This window comes from Athalia rosae, chromosome 6 (genome assembly GCF_917208135.1).
Source record: "Athalia rosae chromosome 6, iyAthRosa1.1, whole genome shotgun sequence".
In the NCBI taxonomy this organism is placed as follows: domain Eukaryota; kingdom Metazoa; phylum Arthropoda; class Insecta; order Hymenoptera; family Athaliidae; genus Athalia; species Athalia rosae.
The window spans coordinates 17,659,931-17,685,887 of record NC_064031.1 but is presented as its reverse complement, the minus strand read 5'-3'; the positions used below and the strand labels follow the sequence as shown (position 1 = coordinate 17,685,887).

Below are 25,957 nucleotides of genomic sequence, written 5' to 3'. Positions count from 1 at the left end.
TTTAGAAAAAAAGAATACGTAGTAAGTATAAGTTTCTCGTTAAAATATTCTTTATTATTCCATGAGTATTGGACTTATCAAACGAATAAAATTCAACAATTGCACGAACATAAACGGACTATAACTTTTGCCTATAACGGCCACAATAAAATCTTATTTCATAAAACTAATTTCATAAAATATAATGTACAATATTGTAGGCATATCTTCTAAATCGACCGATTCAGTGTTCACATCGGCAATTTTGAAAAACATAAGTTGTATGAACGATTGGTTATATTGCACAGCAATAAAGATTTCAACTTACGAAACAGACACTGCCTGATATTCAAAATAAAGCCTACCTAGGTGTATACATGTATCTATATGTATGTATGTATACTGATACTGGACATGTATAAAATATCAATAATCATGTGATTTCAACAATGGTAATCGTTAACCCTTTGCACTATAATTGTTTTCGAACGTTTTCCTAGTTTGTCTCGCCAGAGGTGACCTGATAATCCAAAGGGTTCTAACCAATGCGGCATAATGTAATAAAGGTAGACGGTACATGGCACTGACGGTTAGTCTACGGTATTGCCAATGAATCACGTATTTTTTAAGTCGATAATACCCGTAGCAATGTTATAAACTAGACGCCAATATAGTATGTTAAATTCTATTTCAATTCAGCTAAAAGCATTGATATAGCTAGTTTGAAGTGGCTATACAATCAGAGCAAAAATTTTCATTTCGGTCACTTTGTATGCATTTAAGTTTAAACGAAAAGGACCGAGCTGCGTGGCACTTAATAAAGATAAAATATAAAGGTCTGTGAATTAAATTCTAGTTAGAGGTTTATAGATCTTGGAAATATCGCTGTCACACACTACTTACATGTGAGATTGTATGACTTTTTTTTTAATTCACGAACCAATTCTTGTTACCAGTAAAATTATAAATTAAGCAAGATATTGTCGCGTAAAATTCCTCGGCGAAATTGAGTAAATACTGTCAATAAAATATATTCGAAGATAATTGCAACTATCACAAAGAAATATGAGATTTACAGTCTAATCATGAAGGCTGATGTTCGCATAACCTAAAGTTACATTACACAGATATCATTGGTATTAGAACCAAAATTACATACAACTAAATGAAGATCCAATTTTTAAAGTAATCCAAACCTTATTGTACTAGTGCGATAACTTCATACGTAACAATAACTAGCTGCTCAGTTCATACTGTCACTGTTGAAAAATCAATGATGTAGCTGCACTTGTTTGACATGCGAGTATTGTGGGCTCAAACGTAATGAACAAATTTATATGCATTACGGATAAATGTATGCAGGTGTATCGAACAATCGGACTCCTGCACACAACAAATCTACATTTTCAAGTTAATTTGGGTCTAATCGTTGCGGGAAACAGCTAATGAATAAATTTTGAGTAACACAGAAAAAGTAATTCTCATCCATCGAATATTTGTTTGGTGAACTATAATGCAGCCGTAACTTGAATATTTTTTTTCCAAATATTGATGTACAGTAACTTAATCAATCGTGTTGAAATTGCATAAATAATTGTACATATATCGTATTTGTTACTGCTTCATCAAGATTGAAGTTTCCTTGTTTAATTTTGTTTAATAGATGAACTACCAAAATAGTGTAATCGGTACATGGAGAACGCTCACAATAGATGATAAACATCAAAATTCTCCATTAACATCTAGACCCTGATTATTTGCCTTTGATATATTTTAAATCATTGAAGTTTAAAATTCTTTTCAAGGCAGTGCACGCGGCTCGCACAGCTTATGAAAGTGCTTGTGACAGTGTGTCCACAACTGTGTATATCTGCTCAAAATGTGGCCTTTTTTCTGGCTCATACTCCCAACAACGTAACATTAATCGATGAATTTCCTCTGGGGTTCCCTCAGGTGCAGGCATACGATATCCTATGAGTACATATCCAAATTGAAGTGTATAATTGTAGGAACGGGAGACAAAGAAGAGGAGTTGCAGATTATCAAATAAAATGTATCTCAAGACAAGAAAGAAAAGACAGCAAATACCTGTATCGATTTTCTCTCGTGCTTTTGAATTCGACATACCGCTATACGGGGTTCCGCCCTTCGAAAATATTTCCCATATCAAAACGCCATAACTCCAAACGTCACAAAGAGAAGTATACTTTCCTATAAAAGATTGAAACAGACCCAATGAATAATGAATATATTCTTTATGGTAATGTTGATCAAAACAGAAATCATTGATAACTAAATTTTAATACACACATTTGATTGCAGGCATTGTCAAAAAAAAGCTAATCATCGGGTAACATTTACCAAAATTCAAAGCTTCTGGTGCAGTCCACTTGATTGGTATTTGTTTCATACCGTCAGAAACTATATATTCCTCTTCTTCCCTCGACATTCCAAAATCAGATATTTTCACGATAGATTCGTAACCTAAATACAGCAGAAAGCGGAAATAATTTGATAGAGTTTGCAATTTCATTTTTGAAAACCTAGTAAAGCTGAGTCTAGAATATTTGCCGAATTAAAAGAAAAAAAAAAAAACAATGCTTACGTCAGCTACAGGGTTTCAAGCAAATGATCAAAACGCAGCTGTACATGGTTTTCAAAATTAGTCGTGTCGTAGATTTCATGATATTACTAACCAACAAGGCAATTCCGTGCTGCTAAATCTCTGTGAATACAGTATTTAGACTCCAAATAGCACATACCAGCGGCAGCATCCTTGCACATTCGAAGCTGTTCACGTTGAGCAATGGTGCTTGAATTTTTCCTCAAGTAAGTGAGAAGCGAGCCACCTAAAGCATGTATGTCACAACTGTACCTTAGAGTAAATTCATATAATTTTCGTTCAGAGACAAGTTACAGATTTTCGCCCTTGAGGACGCAGCTATGTCATATTAATATGTGTATGCTGGACAATCGAGTCCTATTCATTCCACATAACAAAGTTTACCTGGTACTAGTTCCATAACGATCATAATAGGTTGCTTCTGCACACAAATGCCAATAAGTTTGACTATGTTAGGATGGTCATATTGCTTCAGAATTCGTCCCTCTTGTAAAAATTTCTTTTTCTGTTCGTCGGGTAAAGTTATTTTGCATGTCTTTACAGCTACGTCGCTTTTCGTCGTTTTTAATTGGGCTTTATACACATCTCCAAAGTTACCCTGCGAAATTTATTTATATACACCTACTAGTTTTTCAATTTGTCCAAATATGTGGGCCAAAAACCACTCATTCGTTTATTAATGAGCCAAGGGCAATATAAAAGCGTACTCACTCGGCCTATTTTATCCAAAAGTATCACATCATCGTTGTTGAGCTCCCATCGTTCTCGCAGTATAGGCGTTTGTAGAACAGCACCAGATCGACTAGTCACCGGTAATCCAGATTGCCATTGATGGAGAATCAACTCTTGAATTGATGGAAATGACGGACCTTCAAACCGGAAATGTCCCTAAAATTGTTGATAAAATATGAGTCGTCAAGTTGGGGTATGAAAGACTGAAATGCTGAATGGGAAGTTTTCCATTATTGAACGCCCATGGTTTGAGTTTTTATGTGTTTTCTAAGCAGGATTGGAAAAGTAAGCGTTATTAAACAGTATAGTAACCTCAGACGTGGTTTGCACAATGAAATGTTTGTGGCCATCCCAGCAAACGGAAAGAACAATTTGACATTCGTCGTTTCTTGTGGTTTCACGTACCAAATAATCTCCTTCATTAACTAAAAGTCGCACAACTTCTTCACGCGGCAGAACCCCGTGAAACCATTCTTCTTCGATCAAGCCTCCCCCACCTTTTCGATTGTTACTCAAATTACAAACGTCACGTAGTGGTACCTATGGTGCAATATATAAATATAATAATCAACTTACTAAAGGTTTGCTGATACGAACCAAGTTGTTTCTACTGTTAGACATTGCAACAGTATTGAAGTAGAAATCAGATATTCTGTAGACATACCGCATACGTAGCAAAACATGGGAAATCTGCATGCAATTTTAAGAAACCACAAGAATATCACGTGTAATTCAAATATCGACGCCAATCCTTGAATTAGTGAGAAAAAAAAGAAACAACAAACAAGTGGCTGGGGGGGTGGTGATTCTCAAGTCACTCAAAAGCTTAGTCATAGACAAAAGTCAAGTTTTTGCCAATATGATGATGACAGTTGTGACAGAAACCAAGTTTACTATTTGCTAAAAATTGGTCTTTCCACACTCTTTTACAGTCAAGGGATTCGCGAATCAGCCCCAGTATGGAAAGTTGCATTATTATTGCAAAGTTGTGCTCAGTTGTTTTTCAGAAAAAGAAAATATTTCTCCAGTGGCAATATTGAGACGAAAACAAATCTCTTCAAATAGATTGCTAAGGCATATTTGAAGATTAGTATATGTTTTCGAAATTCAATCGATCAATTCAGTTAGAATGATACTCTTCAAGAAATTTGGTTTCAGAATAGTTCCAACTGCCTTGGACTAATAAAGCTCTTGTAAAACGAACATCAATTCACAAATATATCCAAGGCACATTTGATAGTTTGTTAAATTGCACAAATGTGGGATGTGGCACGTACAACTGATGGAGAATCGATTCGTTTGCATGTTGGACCCTCACTACACGCCCTAACCACACCATTCTTTTCATTGCCTATCGATGGTAGCGATTTGAATGGTGATTTTAACAGCGTAATGAAACGCTGATTTTTGCGTAATGTAAAGTAACCAATATCTGGAACCGTATTTCTCTGAAATGATAATCAAGTTGAACATCCGGTGAAATGCTCTGTGTAAAATATGAAACATATGACTCCGGAGTTGTAAAGGACGCAACTTTCATTTAGTAGTCTACATGAGTAGAAATCATTTTCCAATCACAATCTAATTGTAACTCAAATAACATTGTATTCAAGAAACTCAATGGAGCTGAACAATAGAAATAATAGTTCCCTGAATACTCAATATGCTATTGGTGAAAAGGAAATTGCAAATGAATTCTTAATGGCATCTTGGTGAAATGCTTACTTTGTTGTTTACTGGTGGTTCAGTGAAAGAGCCTTCCATTGAGAGATCGCAACCAGAGGGTAGTTCTTCACATCCAAGCTCATTAAGGGCACCTCTAATCACTTCTGCCTGTCTCAGTAATTTTTTCTCCTGACATCGTTGTCGTAGTTCTTCCCTTTCTCGTGAGTAATCGATACTTAATATTCTGCCCAAGACAACATTCAATTTTTACAAACTAATCTTGAAATTTAGATTCATCACTTGAGCCTTAACTCTTCTACTGGAGTCTTGTTACTTTCTCTACATTTACTTTAGTTACATCGATTAGAAAAAACATTGTACAAGACATGTAGTCTGTGCTGATACACATCACATTCTTAAATACGATTACCTATGTACAATTTGTTTGAAATTAAAAACATACTTGGAATCAGTTATGGGTTCCGGAGGTGATAGCGTAACTTGTTTGGTCAGCTGTGTGGTTTTGAGAGAAGCTTCCAGTTCGGTGAGTCGGCATCGCAACCAATCTATAGTCAAGTTATCGACTGTTAACTTGTTTGGTAGCAGCTTTCCAGACGTGTCGTCAACAAGATTTTCTTCAAAAGTAAATCTCATCGGAGATGCTGGTCGTGTTCTAGGCAACGAATATCAATCAAACCGAAAAAGATATCAGCAAAAATTTCCCAGAGACAGCAAAACGAACAAAGTTCATAATACCAAAAACTTTTTCAATTATTAAACAAGATATACCTATGTTTTCCAATAAAATCTTTGTACTCATCAATTGGTTTTATCGCTTCAACAGCTTTTTCCATTCTGGTATGAATTTCCAAAAACTTTTCCGTTGTAAAGTCTGAATACTTTACAATATCTTGAAGAATATTTTTCCTGCAATATACAGTTAAACTGAATTCGAATAAAAAAAACAATTCTTGGTGAAACAACACTCAAAACACTGTTCACCTTCCAGGTATCACATTCAGAATCTGCAGCATGTAACAGAAGCATATTCAGGCATTAGGTTAGTATAGAGAAATAAGATGAATCTGAGGGTTAATAGATTTCGTTTCAAAATTCAAAGCTGTAGGAAAAATTTAACCCCTATAGAATAATTGTGCCTAAATTTATCGATTTTAAGCAGGCAATGATACATTGAATTCTAAATGTAATCTGTTTTTGGTTGTTGAAAGATTATGTGTTGGCTTAACTTCTGTCACATTATGCAATATAATAACATGTGTGCAATCAATTGTCTAAAATTACTTACCATGTTACAATAAATTCTTGATGAACAGCCTGTTGTCGTTGTAATAAGCTAGGTAAATAAGAAGTTCTTAAATCGTGTTCACACTCGGTCACTGCTCCAAGAAGCAGCACATATTCATTGTGGGTCAGATGTAGTTTTCGACATGCTTTCTGGTATTTTTCTCTAACTTCGTCGAGTTTTCTTCCACCTCGTCCTGCTACATTACCACGATCATTAATTTGTGTATTATTTATTAAATAAAGTCTAGATTGTTACAATAGGATTGCGAAAGTTTGCTCGTACAAACAAGAAATGAGAATAAATATTGTTTGATTGATGAAATTCTGAGTTCTATGATTCCAAAAGCAATATTCAAATTGTATAACACATCTCCAGAGAATTGGGTGGCGTGTTATTTCAGTCCCATGAATATGGATGCGTTATGAATCCTATTACTTACATTTAACATAATGTTCCTCAAAACGCGATCTCATTAATTTGTATACTTCCAGACTCTTTTGATATTCGGTTTTTTTCCTAGCTACATCTTCGGTCAGCTACAGATGGAACATAAAAATAATTGATGAAAAAGACATTAATTATAATTCTCGTATTTATGCTATGGACAAAAATACTTTGATTAATTACTGAAGCTAAATAACAAATTTAAGTAGTTTAAGCATTGGGCTGTTGTTGAGATAATCTTGGTGAGAAAGAATAGTGAGTAATGCAAACGGATTTTCAGAAAAAATTTTAAATCATGTGTCCACCTGCTGAAATTGATTGTTTAACCAAGTATGTTCTTCTTGATAAAGTTTACGAGCTCGTCTTCTCTCTGCATGCAAACTAGTTATGTGCTCCACAACAATGCTATCCATTAAATCAGCCTGCTGCTTGATCAGCTTAGCACTGTGATCGACCGAATCTAGTATGTCTTTCCAACTCTGAAATCAAGGGTCATCTTTTAAGGAGAAATATGCAATAATGACACTCCAATTAACGTAGGAACAAAAAATCTGTTAATTATGCGTGCCAAAGTGCCCTGGCAATGGATTGTTGGCAAAAAGGTCTGATATATGTGATGAACTACGGTTTGAAGGAATGATAAGGTTCCATCTCATTGAGGAATTTGTGTGCCACACAGCGAGAATCATTTATGACATAGGTGATGTCAAAAGAAGGTAAATTTAAAATTATTGGTTTATTATGTTTGGAAAATGTGAGGGAGGTCTCCATTAAAAAGTAAGAACACTATATGTGATTTGTGATTTCGAGCATTGTAGTTGAAAGTTGTGAAAAATGGAAATCTTTGTTTTGACTAGATGACATCGTTGAAAATAGGAAGTAGAACATTTTTCAAATATCACCTAATCATACAGACTATGTATGGATATTGAGACGTTGATAAAGTCTGATTTCAGAAGCTAAACTGTTATATTTTCAGGGCCATCTTCTTCCAAACCAATCACTCGAACGAATAAAAAAACCAATCGGTACCTTTTTTTCTTGTCTACATCCTTGAGAGTATCAAAATTAAGTGATGTTGCATAAAGTTGATGCATATGTGTCGATTAGACCAAGAATCATGACAGGATAATAAATTCAAACAATTCTTGGAAACAATGCGCAAGTATCGGCGAGTGTGAATGAGATGATAGACTAACACCAAGCAGAGATGGTAAATTTTCCAACAGTCAAGACTTTAGAAAGTTACCTGGGCAATTAAACTGCCAGCAAGATCTTCACTACGTTCAACTTTTCGTCCTTGCATTGTCAGTGAGGATATGGTTGAGGCATAGTCTCGATCTGATTTGACCTTATTGGTCAGACATCGACGCATTGTATCGAGCAGTTTAATTTCAGCATCCTGTCTACCTAGAAGCGCCTCATGGGAAGCTTGCCCTTGCAGGCTAGATGAGAATCCCATGGCTATGCTTGGGCTTCCTTCAATACCGTCTTATAACAGTTTGGTGCTAAATACATTAATGGAAATCCATTTCTAAACATTTACGTTAATCCAACTTAAACAGTATATGTCTGAATTTCGTTGAACCGTTTAAATGTTCGAAGGAGTTGGTCAGCACCAACAAAAAATTACATCACTTTCTTCGAGGTATTGGGTTTAGAATTTACCACCCACCATTGCTGAGATCAACACTTATATTTATACACAATCAAAATTATAAATTTTTACTTCTAACGTAAAATACCGACACGCATTAAGAACAATTTGTAGATGACAGACGTCACAGCGAAACGCATTCCACTTATGTGTATTATGTATTATCTCTTCACCAATGAGGTTTCAGCTAACTATTTGATTAAAAGGCACAACTTTACGATGTGTCTCCGAACGCAGGTGTTTCATATACAGTGATTACAATCTATATTGGCAATAATCCTTGACTTGTCCCTCTCCCTACTTCGCTAAGACTGCGCAAATTGCGGCGGAGAGTGTCCTCTGATTCTGTGTGATTCTGGTGGTGTGTCTAGTCCTCTCCGAGTGCTCCTTGATATTGCGTCCAGGAGGAAATTTTCAAATCGACGGAGTGAAATCAATATCTAATCATGGTGATGCCAGGAATGACGCTTGCCAGTCTCAAAAAGCACCCGGCTGTAAGTTCAGAACATACAGCTGATCTAACACAGCAACTGTCTCACATTGCAATTGTTTTTTTTACAGCTGATCCCATTATACGCTTGCTTGGGATTTGGAATTACTATGGCAACATTCTACTCGATACGTTTAGCTGTCCGCAGCCCCGAGGTATCTTGGTCAAAGACTGCTAATCCAGAACCATGGAATGAGTATGCAAACAAGAGACACAAGGTAGGCAACGGAGGGTATGCTCGCTGTTTAAAAACATTTCACTCCTAAAAAATTTTCTTTTTCATTTTTTTCAGTTCTATTCGCCCTTACCACAAGATCGCCCGATTGAGTGCCCTGCACCCAAATATTAAGCAGTGAACTGTCATGTAGTATGCTGTTAGCTTGAAGAACGTCTAAATGAGGTTTATGTAAATGCACATGATATGTATAACAACCCTGTTATTCAAGATTCTCCGTTTTTTCTGTAAAGTACGGAAGTTATGAGTAAAATATCAGTTCTAGAAATTTATTAAAATGTTGAAAATAAACCGTACGAACTTGAAGTGATTTTGATATTTCCATATACTCTGTTATGCAATATCACCCTCAACATGCTTTTTAAATTATCAAGAATCTGATGTTTCAGCCATCACTTTATACGTGTACCAACTATACAGTGGTTACAAACAACAAAAGGTCTTAAATCACTGAAATAGCTGAAGTACACTTCTATTTCAGTAGTCTGAATTCGTTGGTTGCATAACTGATATAAAAACTAACTCAACATATTCTATATATAGGTGTAAGTATAGTGTACGTACATACCTTGGCCAGACCAAAGACGATAGGACCTATCCTCTTTGGGCCAGACCACAGTACAAAGAATAGAAGAGTACGTACACTTCTCATTGCTCCTCATACTGTAACCAGACCAGACGTGAGCCAGATGAGTATCTAGCACTGATCCGAAGGGTCTCTAGATGGATGTGTGCTCAAGCAGCGCCTCCGTCCTTGGTTTTGCTTCAAGAAGTTTTGGCAGCGAGAAATATTTGAGATTGAATCGACATATCAATCGATCAGCTATCGACCGTTACTCAAAATGCTTTCCTCCCTCCCCCCCCTGATTTAATAACTGCTTCGTTTGGAAATAAAAATTAGCACTTATCGGATATATTCTTCACGGAAAACAAAATTAAAATGGTGCGACAGAGAGGAAAATAATAAGATGATGTATTCCCTCTTTCTATGACAGGGAGGTAGTAGGTTATTTCCGGATCCGAAGTTAAGAATTGTAAAGTGCTGGAGGGGAAATTCAACATTGCTCACCTATGAAAACTAGTTCATCAGTGCGCGCGGTACTGACTAGTCATGTGACCTCAGCTCCACCGACGAATCACGTTTTGTAAGACGGAGAAGGTTATCTTCCCAATTGGTCTCTGCTTTCCACTATGCTTTTCTCTCTTCAGACCACCATTTCCCACTTGCAGGATATACACACGTATAGGATGATAGAGTTCCGTCCAGCTAGTATATGCTCTAAAAATGGCATCAAACTGGGAAGAATTTTACTCTTCGCAACCAAAGCCTGCAGGTTTGGAGGATAGCGAAAGACTGTTAAACAATTTTTGCATCAAGCATTTCGCAGGTGATACAAAAGTTGTTCTTGTCACGGTAAGATGTGCTACAGAGATTCAGTGTCAACCTTCTGTTCACACACCACCTTTCTGATGCTTACCTGTTACATGTAGACCTCTAGTGTGTATTTGCAACTGTGTATCATCGTGGTATTAATTGTCTGCTAAATCTTTTTTAATACATCAGAGCGGAGGTACCACCGTTCCCTTGGAGCACAATACTGTGCGCTTTGTGGATAACTTCAGTGCAGGAACAAGAGGTTCCGTATCGGCAGAATTCTTCCTGAAACAGGGTTATGCTGTGATATTTATGTACAGGTATTTCCCATTTGGTCATTGGATGTTTATCACAGTAAACCAAACTGGATAGGTATTTCATAGCCAACTTTAAAAACAATTCATAGGATCGAATTGTTGATAAGCTTTTTTTTCCAGGCTTAAATCGCTTCAACCATTTTCAAGACATTTTACTGGACAGAAGTTCTTGGATATGCTCGAATTGACCGAAACTAAAGATAAAACCTCTATAACAGGTAACATTAATCATATTGAGATAGTCGCATCATTTTCCTCAAAATTTATCCGAATCATTTGTATGATTCTCAAAGTTACAAGAATCAGCTGGCCTGTTCTAACTTGAACCGTGTGTTGATGAGTTTATATTTGCATAAGTATAGTGACATCGAAGAATATTTCAAAGATAGCAGAAGTTGTACAAGGCTACAAAGCTGCACTCAAAGACGGCAAATTACTAGAATTAAGCTTCACAACCATTGCCGAATACCTATGGTTGTTACGATCTGCTTGTCAAGCGTTGGCATTTTTAAAAGAGAGTTGCATTCTGTATCTGGCAGCTGCAGTCTCTGACTTTTATATTCCAGCTGATGAAATGGTGAGTATTTTATTCCAAAATTTCCCAAACTTTTCACGATTTGAGTCCAATGATGTTGGGTATCTTGTTTTATAGACTGAAAATGAGTGCTCAACATTTTTCAGGTTGCTCAACTACTGTATCAAATGTTAATAACAGAACAATAGCATATGAAGAATATTTATAAAATTTAAAGAAATTATGCACTAATGAAGCAAACCTTTTCAGTCTGTGCATAAAATCTCGTCTAGTAAACCTCAGACAATATCATTTCAACTAGTTCCAAAGATATTGGCCCCTTTGGTAAGCCTGTGGGTTCCCAACGCTTTTGTGGTATCCTTCAAACTGGAAACTGACAAGGACTTACTGATTGCCAAGGCTAGAGATGCACTTGACAAATACAAACACAAAGTGAGTTACTATGAGATCATGGATCGTGTTGCAGCAGCAATACCACTTTTCTAACTAAACTCTCTGACTTGTCCTTTTTTAGGATTCGTTTCACTGCATTCAAGTCAATTTTTTTTCCATTTCAGCTGGTCATAGCTAATATGCTTCAAAATAGAAAACAGCAAGTGACATTAGTCACTCAGAAAAGCAGCTGTGTGATCAATCTTACAGAAGAACAATTGGAATCTGGAGAAGAGATCGAAAAGTATATTGTAGAGAATGTTGTGGAAAATCACAAATCATTCATAGCCAACTGTAAGAAGGGGATTTAATGTTCAAGAATACAACCTGAAATCGTTATAATTTAAGTATATCGAGTACTTGCAAATGTGACCCGTAAATACACAAGTATATTCATTGTATATTATTGTGGAATAAAAAAGTGGTGTCACGGCGTCAACTGTGGAGGGACAATGTATTCCAGTTCATAAATAGGACTGTACGACATATTTGCTGTCAGGGTCCCAAAAAATTATCAAGTCGCATTGTGCGAGCAGTGTAAATAATATTTATACAGAACGCTCATTGACAGTGGTGAATATGTAATCATATCGCCCATAATATTGTTGTTTGTTGACAATACAACCTCCCCAAATACACAAGAGAGGGTTTTCATCTTTGCCAGGTGTAGTGAATTTTTTTCATGCAGCACCCAATTTGTGCAACTGCGGAGAGTTTCTTCGAATCACCTCAATTATCTGCATGAAATCTTTCGAGAGAAAAGTTGCATTACCTTTCATTTTCCATTGCGTAGAGTTGCTATCATATCATTTATCTTATGCGCTGTATCTGCATCTGTCGGCCCACATTGAGCCCGAACATATGTTAGCGCTGAGAGATCTTTCTGCTCTAGTGCCAATTGAGCAGCTTCCAGAAGCAGACTAGAGGTAATGCCCACGTCATTAAATAAAATTAGATTAGTGAAGAAGTTAGATTATTAATTTCACCAACAATCATAAAACTGGACTATTGCTCACCCAATTCTTGCAAAATATTTGACTTTAAGTTCATCTTTAACTCTTGGCAAATATTTTATTGCTTCTTCTAGCTTATTATATTTCAGGCACTCGTCAATAAATGGCTATTTATGACAAAACAAACAGAATAATTAAAATGACTCACATGATAATTATGTCGTTGTTTTTCAAAGGCCATATAGCATAATTCTAAGTATACTCAAGGGTTAAAAAAAGAGAGAAGCGGTATACAAAACTCACCTCATAACCGATTGGCGATTTTTTGCTCTTTGAAAATTTCTCCAATTCGACCCACGAGGCATTTTTTGCAAGACATTGGATTCTTAACCACCAGTAACTGAGTGAGAAAAACGGTAAACCAAACCATTATAGCGGGTGTTATACCTATGTCCTTTGTAGTAAGATCTAATGAATTTATTTGCGATTAAATGTTTGCAAGACGACAATAATGGTTATGCGACGTGAAGATAATTCTATTTAATCGACGCCATAAGGCTTTAGCTATGAAATCTCTAACGTATGGAGGTTTACCGTCTATCGGGTAACTTGTATTCCGAGCGCAGTTTATCCGCAAGTTTCAGTTCATCTTGTAGAAGCAGAAGCTTCACAGTCTCATGAAGAGGTTTTCCTACAATTGGTTCATGCAGAGTATCTTCTAGAGATCGCTGATAGCGTAAGAGTTTTAGTTGTTCCTCAGTAAGTGCTGCGTTTGATTCACTTCGAGCGAGTCTAAACTTTTCTTGGGCTGACTGCAAATACGTATCTCTGGATATGGAATTCTATTTGAAAAATTAAAACAGTCAAAGCTTGGCATTTGAAGAATTTACCACAAAACCTAATCTGACAATATTATACAGAGTGATATGCTAATATTTATTGATAAATTTCAAGAGGCCTAACCTTTGGGTGATAGCTTTCTTTGATGAACCATAAAGCAAAGGAATGAAAATCATCATGCTGGTTATAAATATCTGGCAAGGCTTCCCTGTTGTGTCCTTGACAATATTTGATGTACAATGCCATGGCTAACGGAGATCTCATGATGAACCTCTGAAAGTGGTATCCCTTGTTAGCCATTAGAGGCAAATGATTGATTTTTGAATTCAAATAATATCATAATTGCCGAACAGGCACAAGTTACACCTGAAAATCGGCAAGTGGCATATTCTTCTGAAGGTGCAGAATGACTGTGTACACTAGATCTGTATTTCCACTTTCCACAGCTTTATAAAGAGCAGCGTGTTTTTCACTCAATCTCAATAACAGGGGCACTTGCAGTTGAGCTCTTGGCTCATAATCAATTAGCTGTAACATTCAGAGAAAAAATATTTTAAATCGAAGCTTCATAATGTCATTTGGATACAGGCTTCACTTATTAACATAAACTCGCATAAACTCACTTTGATAGCTAACTGTTTTCTGCCACAATCTGCTGCTTTAATCGCAATTTCACTGTACGAAACTCCCGGTGCGTACCCTAACTTATCTGCTATTTCTTCCGCAATCTGTTCCTTATCCAGCTGAGTTTGCTTGACCTACGAGACACATCCAAAAGCATTTCAATTGCAAATGAAGCGCAGACTAATTTCGCCTGATCTAACATTCAGACTTATCGCTTAATTTGCCCATCATTTACCTTGTAGCAAGCCCAATGGGCAAGTATTCTGCTCTCGCCATCTACCTCTGGTAATTGAAGATGTCGGGCGATTTGGATACTCAGATAATAATGCCTTCTGGCAACCAGCCGATCTAGTAACACTTGGCTAGACAAAACCTGTAATCTGATTCTGTCAAGGTATTACAGCCCAGCTATTGGTACAGTAAAACTAGAGACAGTTATGAGTCATCATCCGATAGGAATCCAAAAAGGATACTGCGTATATGTCAACGGAATGCTAATAGCAGGATGACGAATGGCGTTTAAAACTCTCAGTTGGCGGCACATGGTTACATAATAATCAGGATTAGTGTTTTTGCTGAAACCCTTGCCAAATTTTGCTGCCTAAGGATGAATGAAATTTAGACCATTCAGTAAATCAAATACATACTACAGATAGATTACAGTATATCTCACCCTACTATGAAATACCGTTACGTATCTCACTAACTATCTCAATAGTGAAAAGGCCTACCCTCATGAGGAGTTTTTGGGTTTCAAAGTTAAACTCATAGCTAGCAGCGTCAATACAATCTTGTATCGCCGTATCTAATTTCTCTCTAACAAGATCCATGTAGCTATCAGCTTTGTGAGACCTCTTTTGAAATTGCTTGGAAGCTTCCAGCAAATAGGACGCAGGATCTGTTGAATTTATTCGGAATATTTTTTGCACGACTTTTGGTACTTTTTGTATCATTTCATGAGACGAATTCGACAAAACTCGTACAGCATCAATTTCGGTAATGAGGTGCACTGGTCCATCATAAGTGTATGTGATCATTTCTGCTGTTCTTCCCACCACTATGGCAATGCTATTCCAACAGCAGACTACAGCTTCTGTTCCACACCTACAAAGTTGAAAAAAAATTGAAATGCTAAACGTTTTCGAGTAGTTACTGAAGTAAGTTATAAAACGTACAGACCAGGCCATGTCGGAGAGTGATTCTTTGACATTGGTGAAGCATTCGCAATATTTTTTCTTTAGATCTATTGAACCTAGGTACAAATACCCAGTGTCCGAGTAAAGAGCAATATGTCGGTTATTTCCAGATACTGCTATCCTTGTAACACTATTAACTTTGTTGGTGAAATACGTGGTCTAAAATGATAAGATAAAATGAACGGTGTCGAAAACCTGAAAAATTTTTTCAGAGCCTACGAGTTAGAATACTTACAAATGGAACCGCGAGAGGTTTCTGATCGATATGATGTATTTGATAAATTCCTTGTTGAGTTGCTACTATTACGTGGCTATCGCGATCACTTGGAATAATACACCAACTATCAATCTGACCTCCGGTTTCTGTGAAAAAAGAAAACAAAATGAAAAGCAGTCTGGATCCGATAAATAGATTCATTGATGTTCGGGTATTTGCATCAAAGATAAGGTTGCATAAGGTTTTAGTTTTCTGTGAGAACCAAGTGGATTGAATATGTGACAAAACTTGAAGCATACTCACTTGGAATTTCCGCGAGTTGTCTCACTTTAGGTTCAGACACATTGTTGGCTAAGAAGATTCGATTTGTGGACGTTAAAACAGCTATACCAGTCCCATTCACCGTGGGAAAGAATTTAGCAGCGGTTACCTTTGTCTCTTTTGCTTCCTGAAATGCAAGTTTTTAGATCATTAAGGTTGAATCACCTCTTTTGGGACATCTCGGTAACAGAACTACTGTTTGGTAACAGGAACACTTGGAAAAAATTTTATTTTCAATTTACATACACTTCCCATTCCAAACGTATGTTGGTATGTACCAAACATATCGTAAATGAGGACCATTCCATCATCCTGTACACATAGAAGTTCTTCTTCGTGAGACCACCCAAGTAGCACCAGCTGACCGCTGCTCCACTAAATCAGTGGAAATATATGAGAAAATGAAACAACATGAATTACTATAAACCAGATCACTTTTATTCGAATTGCCATTGGACTCAACTGTATTACTCGGGAATTTATGGATAATGCTAACATGTCAACATACTTGTAACGAAGCTATCTGCTTTCCTGACGCCGAGTATATAGAGACAACGGGTTTGCCGGTACCTTGTACTTTGACAAGTTTATTCGGGTTTCGTGTCACAGCAATGGGACCACCATAAGGTGCAGCAACCACAAAGTTATGGGTATGAACTTCTTGTTGAAAGGAAATGGGATACAGCTCAAATTTCCTGGCAAATAATGTTATATTCCATACATATAGAATATTTGGACAGCGGAATACAAAATGCTGAATAAATTCAAACGTTTACCGAAAATAGACCTCCCTCCCGAGTGGAAACCAATCCGCGGTTAACATGACAGACATGTTGACGGTAGAGTATTTTTTTCTATCCACCTTTCAAATTATTTCCTTATTCAATCGCTGTACGGATATCGCCATAAAGTACACCTCGCAGAGTTACAGGTCCTGACATTCATTATCTTTGTATGTATGTTCCATTGAATTCCGGCGATTATTTTATTTGAACGTACGTACTTCTACTTGAACACAACGATGTACAAAAATCATTAAGGCGACACGAAAAGGGGCGGAAGAAAATATGATTATCATCGCAATACTACCGATCAACGATAGTTCACTGACTTAGCGCGTAATGCTCCAAGCATGTGGCTGTCATCTGTAAAAGTGAAACCAGCAGGTGCCGCCACCACTCATTTAGCGAGCGCAAAATAAATAACAATCTCTCATTCTTTAAAATTTTGAACAATTGACATAATCGTTATTGAGTCATGCGAGTGATTGTGACAGAGATTTGGTTTGTTTGTCGGTCAGAATGGGTTTGTTGAGTCAAAATATGGGTTTTTTTTTTCTATAATTTTCGAATACAAAAAGTTTAGTCCGATTAACCATCAATCGTTGATTACTTCGGTAGGCGATACGATAATACCGGGACAGATAAACTCAACGGTTGATCGGAATTACGATATTTTTGGATGAATTAAACTAATGATCAACACAAAACTGGGCTTTCCATGAGTGCGAATAGAGCGTGGGAGAAAAGGGAATTGGATAAAGGTACATTTTTTTCTCCAAGATTCGAATAGTGTGGCACCCGCGTTAGGTGGTATCGGTAGGCGAACGCGACATAACGTAATATAGGTTCGGTGAAAGGCTCGGTCGGGCTTGGTCTCGATTGAGTTCACAGTGCCGCGTAGTGTGGTACAGAATAGTTGTCCCGTTCCTCCGTGTTTTAACCGATCTTCCCCGTAGCGGATACCGTAATTTTTAGTTCTGTCGGTCCTTCTTCGACACCAGATTCCCCGTTACAATTACCATCGCACCAAGCGGTAAAGACTTCGCGGCTGACCTGCCGCTTGCTAGAACAGAGATCGGAAGAGAGATAGGCCAAAAGAGACTCGTCTCACGATCCGTCCGAGCACTCTCCTACAGTGGTCAATGATCGCCGCAGCCTCCGCCCTTGAATTCATGTAAGAAAAATTACACATTCGTACCCGTACCACGTTCGTACGTCGATCCGATTATTATGCATTGTTTCGTATGGGTATGCTTCTACTTCTAGTTCGGTATTTTTCTTCATTATCGCTATGTATTTATTTATTTTTTTACAAATTTGACGTGTGAAAATTATTTAACATCGGACGGATCCCCTCAAGAACGATAATAACGGCAACCTGTTCACTTCGAGGAATTAGTGAGTGATTTGATTGTATGATCTTTCCGTTATACCTACATAATATTGGTTCATGCAAAATCAGTTATACTTAATTGTGCGCGCATCAGAATTTTCGTCTCGCTCGTTCAGGCCCGAGTTGATAATTCAAAGCTGGAATTCTTCGTTCGGTCGGATGGTATGCACAAGATGAACGTTTGACCTCGAAACCTTCTCTGAATAAAATATACACGAAACCGATCCTGCAGCCGTCATGGCGTGAGTAGAAAAAGTTTCTATTTGATTTATATTAAAACTTATGTACATTGTTATGTACATTGTGAGAACGTTAATTTGTTTTGAAGATTATCATATATCGAATTTGGACTGGCAGTGTATTGATATTTAAATGTCTATGATCATCGCTGATTGTACGCATACGTAGTACGTACTCATGCATCCGAGTTTTCGCGATGCGAACATCAAATTCTCGTCCATCCATACGGCCTTTCGTAGAGAGCATGATTAAATGCCATAAATGATAGATATATGTATGCATATGTTTAATGTATATTTGTATGTATGGTTTCATTCTTTTTGTGTTGGATAAAATTCACATTGAAATGCGACACAACTTGGGGTATACATGGAAATTTGAAATTAACTACATCAAATATAATCGCGACATCTGATGGCTCGAATTTTCGTTGTATTTACCTATGACTTACAGTAAATTTTAAATATTGCTACGACATTATAATGGTTGAAAAATATATGAACCCTCACTTCGCGCGCTTCCATGAAAATCACGCATACAATATTCGACCTATACCTATAGGTATACGTATATAGCATAAATCGCGAAAGCTCTTATCGGTCATGTTTTGATTATCTCCGATGCTTGTAAGATGCTTACATACATATGTATAACTGTTCTACCGTAGATGATATATGTGGATATCCTGGTACATACGTACAGTAAAAATTAGACAAAATTATCGGTACCAATATGTGTATACCATATCTCTACTGAAAATGAAAATACCGAGTTTTATCCCTCCATGAGGTTCCCGGCAGCTCAAAAATCTTACGTGCGTCAGTGAAAAACGCACCTACGGCATCGCGGTGCGGTCGCAAGGTCGGACTCACCGTATGTCTTCCGTTGCAATTTCATAAATGAAACGTAAAAACTCGAACGATTGAAAATGCCTCTTTTAACAACTTCCTGGGAAGAAAAATTAAAAGAAGTAAGAAACAATTTATCTCTTTTTATCTATTTACTAATAACTATTACTCGTAGGTACCGAGCAGTGGGAAGTTTGTCGCTGAGTTCGGTAATTTTGGGGCTGATTTCGACGTTGACGTATTCACAAGAATGGCGACCTTGCGTCGAGATAAAAAGAGACCTCTACATACCCTGCAAGTGCTCCTTATCATCGGATCATGGACTTGCCATTGTAATGAATTGCGATGGTGTAATTTTTACCCGCGACACAACCGAAAGACTGAAGCGGCAGCCAATAGTTTCGTTCAGCCAGAAGAATGTTGGCTATAAAAAATTACCCGAGGATCTTATAGCAGCAGGATTACCACTTGAGATGTTAGACTTGTCCGGAAATTCTATTCAAAGACTGATGGATCGTCTTTTGAATTCGCAAAATCGACTCGAGGAACTTAGATTAGCCGAAAACCTGCTAGGTGACAATTTGAACCCAATATTCTCTAGCAACGAGTTTCACGAAATGGCAGAACTCAGAGTTCTTGATCTAGCGAAAAACGGACTGCGAAGCATAGAAGAGGGAATTTTCAAGGGATGCCAGAAACTGGAAGAGCTATATTTGGATGATAATAATTTGACGCACGTCCCAGCAGCCTCTTTGAAGGGACCACAGGGCATAAAACTTCTCTCTCTTTCTCGTAATAACATCGGTGAGTTATTATCGGTTGACTGTCCGTGAATTAGTAGTAATTTTCGATTCAGTTCTTTAATTGTGTTCAACTAATTCTTATATGCAGGAACTGTGATGAGAGATGACCTTGTCGGTATCAGCGAGTCGTTGGAGCGCCTGGACCTTAGTTGGAACATCCTATCGCACATGGACGACGAAGCATTCGCCGGCTTAGGAAATCTCACGTTCCTCAATGTCTCCCACAATGATTTGACGCGATTCAACAGCGACGTTTTTAAAGGTAAACATAGGCTAAGGTTCGCAAAGACTGACGGTAAAGGATATCAATATTGAGAGGCATTACACCATACATATATGTATGTATATTTGAGTACAGATCGATCGAGCCAAATCAAAAGTCCACGCATTTTGATCATTGGCATTCGCAGATAAATAATTGAAAAATTGAAAAGACTAACAAACTGAATTAAGGAGAAACAGAAAAAGAAAACCGTGTTCCAATACCGCTTGCTGCTTATAAGAGAGAACAATGCGAAACCTGTTGCGTGCTACACCCTGCAAACTTTATTGCATATACTAATTGCATATTAGCCACGTAGCCACCAATAAGGGAAAGATGCTCGAATGAAAAATGAAATGAACCTCGATTACGATTACCCATGGGAAATAATGTATTCTGAACGGATTTTGTTCGAAATCTATCATCGTCGTTTTCCTTACCTATGTGGGCTGTTGTTCATCTGACCTCGCTTTACTACAAACATCAACGATATCTATAACAATTTCCCACCACTAAGCGACACACCACAAACTCTTTTCCTCACGTGTCTAGTTCCACAGTTAATCCATAGTACTCGACTTACTTGGCTTACTTACTTGATGTTGACTATTGTGATATAAATTCTGACACGATACCGGAACACGTTATGCGGTAAAAATTTAGTTTTGCGAAACACGACGCAAAAACTCCATCTAGGAAGCGCTGAAAACTGGATCCAAGATTCATCAATACCCCTGCAAAAGTGCACCATCTTTTCAAATCTTTGGGAATCATTTATTGACAGTCTATTGGCCTCATACGCGTCCTGGAGATTTTTCATGCTCCTGCCAGAGATTCCAATCAAATCTTTTACCGAAAAATCCAATGAAAAAAACGGAAAATAGAGTTTTGTGAAGATGAAATTCAAATAGAACAAGTTGCTTCTTTGTATTCCTTGAGGTAACTATTTGAAACAAGTTTTCATAGATATACTTTTCACATAGTGCTTATAACTAAATGTGATTGCTTACCATGCGGTGAAAAATATAGCATCGTACTACGTTTAACTGACAATGAGACAATATATGTTAAACCATGGTTTCAGGAATTTTAAACTTGCGGCAACTTGATCTTTCGATGAACTACCTCAAGGAGTTCCCTACCGAACCCCTGAGGCATTTAGACCAGTTGACTTTCTTGAACATTGCCAACAATTTAATTAGCGTGAGTGAACTTCACCCAATCATGACATGTTCTGGAAAAGTGTGTAGATGAAATGAAATTCTTTGTGATTTTTAGAACATTGAACAAGCGCATCTATCAAGGCTGGCAGAACTACAAGTGTTGGATCTTAGTCGAAACAACATTGGTCGCTTAGGAGTGAGAGCATTCTTTGACCTTTCTAGTCTGGTCCATCTCGATTTAAGCCTGAATGCCCTCCGTACGGTTAGTCGTCGCATATTTGTAATTATACTTACTTATTATGCTAAGATACGAATTAACCACAGTGAACAAATTTTTATTGTTGTTTAGATTGAAGAGTCTTCTTTCGAAGGCTTAGTAAATTTGAAGTGGATATCCTTGCAAGATAACAACATCCTGCTCTTACCTGGGTCCGCATTGTCTCGTCTCCCTGCTCTGACACATTTGCACATCGAGTATAATCGTATCGCCGCTCTCTCCATCGATCTCCTTCGCTCAGCCTCTCCATTGCTCCAGACTTTAGGTTTGTCTCGCAATTTGATTAGAGAGATACCCGCTCGGTTGTTTGAGAATTTCAAAGGCTTGACCACTATCCAACTCAGCGATAATGCACTGTCGTCTTTGTTGCCAAACACATTTTTTGGTATAGAAGACACCCTGCAGAACCTTGATCTCTCTCACAATCGTTTAACGACCATTGGTGAACTGCCTTCGACTAGTTTGATATCTTTGAATTTGGCTGGAAACAATCTCAAGCGAGTTTCGCCGGAAACCTTCAGCATTATGGGCAATCTACAACAACTCAACTTGAGCAACAATCCTCTCTATGGTGGATTTCCACCGATTTTTCCGCCGATGCTGAAATCATTGGACATTTCATACACTGGGCTGAAAATTTTACCTTCTATTTTATTTCGAAATCTGGAACACCTCCAGGAAGTATCAGTAGCTGGCAACTATTTACAGGAGATTGGTGAGGGTACTTTTCAGTACCTGTACAATTTGTCTTCCATTGTTCTTTCGTTCAATGCCATTGAAAGCATACAGAAAGGAGCATTTGTTAACTTGATCAATTTGTACAAGCTTGATTTACGGAGTAACAAACTTGTCTCTTTTGGTGGAGAATTTTTCAACACCGGAACTGGCCTGGAAGTATTGAATTTGTCGGATAATTTCCTAAGTTACCTATCGCCCACAGCTTTTATAATTCATCCGCGATTAAGAGAAATTAATCTTTCTAACAACCGCTTTATCTACTTTCCTAGCGATTTCATCAAATCGCTACAATTTCTTAATAAAATAGACCTTTCGCTAAACAAGTTGGTCAACATAAATGAATTTGCATTTTCTCAGTTAGCCAGGCTCAAGACATTGGATATATCGAATAATAAATTAGAATCAGTGGATGAATTAGCCTTCCATAATTCAACCCAACTTCAGACTATACGCTTAGCTGGTAATAATTTGGAATTGCTCAGCGATCGAACCATGGAAGGTATACTTCGACTTGAACATCTCGATCTCAGTAATAACAAGCTTGCATCGTTACCAGAAACCATGTTTGACCCAACCAGAATTCAGGCTCTGGAAAATATTAATTTATCGGGAAACAGATTCGATCAGATACCCGTTAAAGCATTAAAGAAGCAATCTCATTCTCTGAACAGTTTGAATATGGCGCATAATAGATTGGTAGAAGTCTTCAACCAAGATATTGTGGGTCACCTAAAAGAACTGGATTTATCGGGAAACCCTTTGAGTCCGAGTGCACTACGTGGAATTCTTGGTGAGGCCAAGGTGCTTCGCTCTTTGAATCTGGCAAACACAGGAATCGAGAGTTTGACCAGATTAGAAACTCCGTTTTTGCGTCATTTAAATATTTCTGGAAATAATATCAGTGACTTTGGACCCATTGCCTTGGAACGAACAACTTTATTGGAAACCTTAGATATTTCTCGAAATAACTTGAGATATCTTGCTAATATGACAGAAACGTTTAGAAGTCTTCCGGTACTTCAGACACTGGATGTTTCTAGTAACGCGATCAGAGCCATAAATGACAGTAGTTTTGTCGGACTGAACTCGTTGCGAGAATTAAGAATAGTTGATCTACCGAACTGCAACAGGATCGAAAGAAGTGCTTTCAAAACATTGAAGAGGCTCCAATCCTTGCACGGCTATAACTATCCAAGACTTGGATATTTCGATGTTCGAGGTATACTGAAATACATGAACGGTATCGAAGTTATTGATATTGAAATCAAAGACTCCTCAATTGGTAATGAACAATTATCAATAAGGTCACATCCTCGTCTACGATCAATGACTTTGAGAGGTGACAGACTACGCAACATCCTATCAAGCTCCCTTGTCGGTGTCCGGCATTCGGATCTCACGATTGGCCTCAAGAACACATCCATTGATACAATTCCGAATGCCTTGTTTTTTCCTGTACCTAGATCTACAAGAGTTACTCTTGACGTAAGTGGTAGTCAGTTTACCAACTTGCCACAACAGTTTATTGTTGCATTAGAAGAGAGAAGTGATACCATTACTCTCAAGGGTTTGGATTCGAATCCAGTTAAATGTGATTGTCAAATAATACCTCTTTGGCGTTGGGTCGTAATGTCAAAATCGAAAATGAAGTCAACAATCAAATGTGCGAGCCCAGTACATTTGGCCGGACAATACCTTGTGGACATAAATGAAGCTCATTTAAGCTGCGACGTTGGATCATCTGCGAAATTCGAAACAACTGATACCACTACCTCCTTAAGATCTACAATATTAGAACCAGAAATAATATGGACTGCAGCTCCGCCTACTCAAGATAATAAAAAAAAAAAATATCACAGTGGAGACTTGCCATTGACAACGGGTAATAGTCCTACGACAACCGATGATACTTTAGTTATTGGTATTGTAGGAGGAGTGTTTGCTTTCATAGCGATTGTAGTTATAATTATATGCATTTGTCGTTTGCGATGGAGTAACCATGTGAACGGAGCTCGGATGGCGGCAATGGCCTCCAGTATTCATGAAGCTTCCGTCGTCAGACCAGGAAGTACTTATTCCGGAAAAGCTAATCAAGAGATTTACATGGGGTCATATAACGGTTCTATGCTCGGCCATGGTAACAACATGTCTGCGATCTCTGGGTCACCCATCCACACACCTCTACCAATGATGCCCTTTGTCCAACCGATGCGTATAATCCAACCGATGCACAGGCCTATACCGCAACCGGTATATGGTTATTATGAGAATCCCAATGTCCCTATTTATATGACATACGCATCCGAAGATAAGTTTGACAGATAATCACATAGCATATGGCATCGTTACCATATCAAAAATTTTAGGGCACACCAATAGGAATGCCAGAAAAAATACCCCGCAAAGATACATCGTATCACCGGTCCTCAAATTTGACTCTTTTGAGGAAAGTACTATATTGAAAAATTGATCACAATCATCACATCAAATATCATCGAGACACTACGCATTTACTTTTCAGAGTTAATGCCCATCGCTGCCAACCATATTGATTTTACAATAAATGAAACAAGTGAAATAATGAACCCTGCAATGCAGACTTTATTTCAAAACTGAATTGTAACTTAGCTTGTATGGTTAATCACAATTCACCAAAACCATGAAGAATTCGGTCCACAAGACTAAAAGAACGAGTCCAAATATTCATTGGTGCTCAATAGTGTCAATTAAAAAAGGCCGGTATAGAATTGTGTACTACCTTTTTTCACAGATTATTTCAATCTGTGAAACTATGTTATCTGTCATAAGTATACAATATTGTATTTACCCATCAATAATACCATGTAATTTCGATTGTATTCAAAGAAACGGTTCGCCTTATGGTGAGCGTTAGTTTTCTTCGCTTATGATTCGTTTCGAATTTGATTCGATAAGGGCATGTCGCTTATAAGAGTATACGTACACGACATTGCCACCTGTTTGAAAGAAACTTGTAGATAGCTTTTCATCATTTTATACTTTAGAAGTAATAGCTCGTATTTATAAAAGCAGATACGATCGATTTGACTATTTTCTGCACCTCGAGAGAAATATTCGTGAATAATTAGACGAGACAAAAGGGTACTGATTATTCCAACGAATGCCCTATTATAGGCACACTGAATGGAAAATTACGATTTGCGTGCGAAAATGAAAAAATTCACATCTCTATCGACGAACGCAACGAAACATTATCGTATACTTATTAATAATTTTCCTCCTTCTCTAGGCAATGTAAATAAACACTGAATCAAGATTTTATCGTTATGTAAACTCTATTGTGTTTGAGTTAATGTCACAGTTGTTTTAATTTTTAAGAAATGTGTTAAAACTTTGGAATAAAGTGTATTTTTTTCGATTAAATTCAAGAATTTTTGTCTTCTTTTATCAGATTACCGAGATGACGTTATAACTTACGATAGTAACAGGCAGTCAGGATGTCAAAGGGTAAGTGCCAATAACATGATGTGT

The 25,957-nt window shown here is 37.5% G+C and overlaps 5 protein-coding genes across 13 annotated transcripts; 3 read left to right on the top strand and 2 right to left on the bottom strand.

The window, feature by feature from the left end:
* Nucleotides 1-32: 32 nt before the first annotated feature.
* LOC105693207 (tyrosine-protein kinase Fer) lies at nucleotides 33-10,341 on the bottom strand. Of its 4 annotated transcripts, XM_048656719.1 has the most exons (16): nucleotides 10,201-10,341; nucleotides 9,775-10,006; nucleotides 7,999-8,257; nucleotides 7,055-7,228; nucleotides 6,745-6,841; nucleotides 6,306-6,501; nucleotides 5,789-5,926; nucleotides 5,463-5,672; nucleotides 5,060-5,243; nucleotides 4,612-4,782; nucleotides 3,647-3,874; nucleotides 3,314-3,490; nucleotides 2,987-3,200; nucleotides 2,676-2,828; nucleotides 2,341-2,463; nucleotides 33-2,190 (listed from the first exon to the last, which is right to left on the bottom strand). In XM_048656719.1, exons 3-16 carry the CDS (start codon nucleotides 8,209-8,211, stop codon nucleotides 1,808-1,810), a joined length of 2,661 nt encoding a protein of 886 aa, XP_048512676.1. In that variant the 5' UTR covers nucleotides 8,212-8,257; nucleotides 9,775-10,006; nucleotides 10,201-10,341; the 3' UTR covers nucleotides 33-1,807. The 4 variants fall into 4 exon arrangements, with proteins under 4 accessions (XP_048512676.1, XP_012268401.1, XP_048512677.1 ...); XM_012412978.3 differs by lacking the exons at nucleotides 9,775-10,006; nucleotides 10,201-10,341 and having other exon boundaries at nucleotides 33-1,950; nucleotides 2,068-2,190; nucleotides 7,999-8,554; XM_048656720.1 differs by lacking the exons at nucleotides 9,775-10,006; nucleotides 10,201-10,341 and having other exon boundaries at nucleotides 5,060-5,213; nucleotides 7,999-8,554.
* On the top strand, nucleotides 8,707-9,437 carry LOC105693211 (cytochrome c oxidase subunit NDUFA4). Its single transcript, XM_012412987.3, has 3 exons — nucleotides 8,707-8,900; nucleotides 8,968-9,114; nucleotides 9,189-9,437. Exons 1-3 carry the CDS (start codon nucleotides 8,853-8,855, stop codon nucleotides 9,243-9,245), a joined length of 252 nt encoding a protein of 83 aa, XP_012268410.1. The 5' UTR covers nucleotides 8,707-8,852; the 3' UTR covers nucleotides 9,246-9,437.
* LOC105693251 (phosphopantothenate--cysteine ligase) lies at nucleotides 10,160-12,229 on the top strand. Of its 2 annotated transcripts, none has more exons than XM_012413063.3 (7): nucleotides 10,160-10,276; nucleotides 10,362-10,545; nucleotides 10,696-10,826; nucleotides 10,944-11,041; nucleotides 11,186-11,400; nucleotides 11,608-11,790; nucleotides 11,916-12,229. In XM_012413063.3, exons 2-7 carry the CDS (start codon nucleotides 10,417-10,419, stop codon nucleotides 12,099-12,101), a joined length of 942 nt encoding a protein of 313 aa, XP_012268486.1. In that variant the 5' UTR covers nucleotides 10,160-10,276; nucleotides 10,362-10,416; the 3' UTR covers nucleotides 12,102-12,229. The 2 variants fall into 2 exon arrangements, with proteins under 2 accessions (XP_012268486.1, XP_020712149.1); XM_020856490.2 differs by having other exon boundaries at nucleotides 10,276-10,290.
* On the bottom strand, nucleotides 12,078-17,147 carry LOC105693249 (vacuolar protein sorting-associated protein 16 homolog). Of its 2 annotated transcripts, XM_012413060.4 has the most exons (17): nucleotides 16,718-17,129; nucleotides 16,450-16,636; nucleotides 16,188-16,316; nucleotides 15,924-16,068; nucleotides 15,639-15,766; nucleotides 15,387-15,562; nucleotides 14,939-15,311; nucleotides 14,681-14,808; nucleotides 14,443-14,587; nucleotides 14,207-14,341; nucleotides 13,950-14,111; nucleotides 13,707-13,856; nucleotides 13,338-13,585; nucleotides 13,047-13,143; nucleotides 12,807-12,910; nucleotides 12,563-12,710; nucleotides 12,078-12,494 (listed from the first exon to the last, which is right to left on the bottom strand). In XM_012413060.4, exons 1-16 carry the CDS (start codon nucleotides 16,771-16,773, stop codon nucleotides 12,566-12,568), a joined length of 2,508 nt encoding a protein of 835 aa, XP_012268483.2. In that variant the 5' UTR covers nucleotides 16,774-17,129; the 3' UTR covers nucleotides 12,078-12,494; nucleotides 12,563-12,565. The 2 variants fall into 2 exon arrangements, with proteins under 2 accessions (XP_012268483.2, XP_048512679.1); XM_048656722.1 differs by lacking the exons at nucleotides 12,078-12,494; nucleotides 12,563-12,710; nucleotides 12,807-12,910 and having other exon boundaries at nucleotides 13,072-13,211; nucleotides 16,718-17,147.
* A 362-nt stretch (nucleotides 17,148-17,509) lies between these two features.
* Nucleotides 17,510-25,849, top strand: LOC105693242 (chaoptin). Of its 4 annotated transcripts, none has more exons than XM_048656716.1 (7): nucleotides 17,510-18,121; nucleotides 18,233-18,358; nucleotides 19,380-20,008; nucleotides 20,096-20,269; nucleotides 21,354-21,472; nucleotides 21,548-21,694; nucleotides 21,782-25,849. In XM_048656716.1, the coding sequence occupies exons 2-7, from the start codon at nucleotides 18,354-18,356 to the stop codon at nucleotides 24,770-24,772; spliced, it is 4,065 nt and encodes a 1,354-aa protein (XP_048512673.1). In that variant the 5' UTR covers nucleotides 17,510-18,121; nucleotides 18,233-18,353; the 3' UTR covers nucleotides 24,773-25,849. The 4 variants fall into 4 exon arrangements, with proteins under 4 accessions (XP_048512673.1, XP_048512672.1, XP_012268470.2 ...); XM_048656715.1 differs by having other exon boundaries at nucleotides 18,211-18,358; XM_012413047.3 differs by lacking the exon at nucleotides 18,233-18,358 and having other exon boundaries at nucleotides 17,510-17,897.
* The last annotated feature ends 108 nt before the right edge of the window (nucleotides 25,850-25,957 follow it).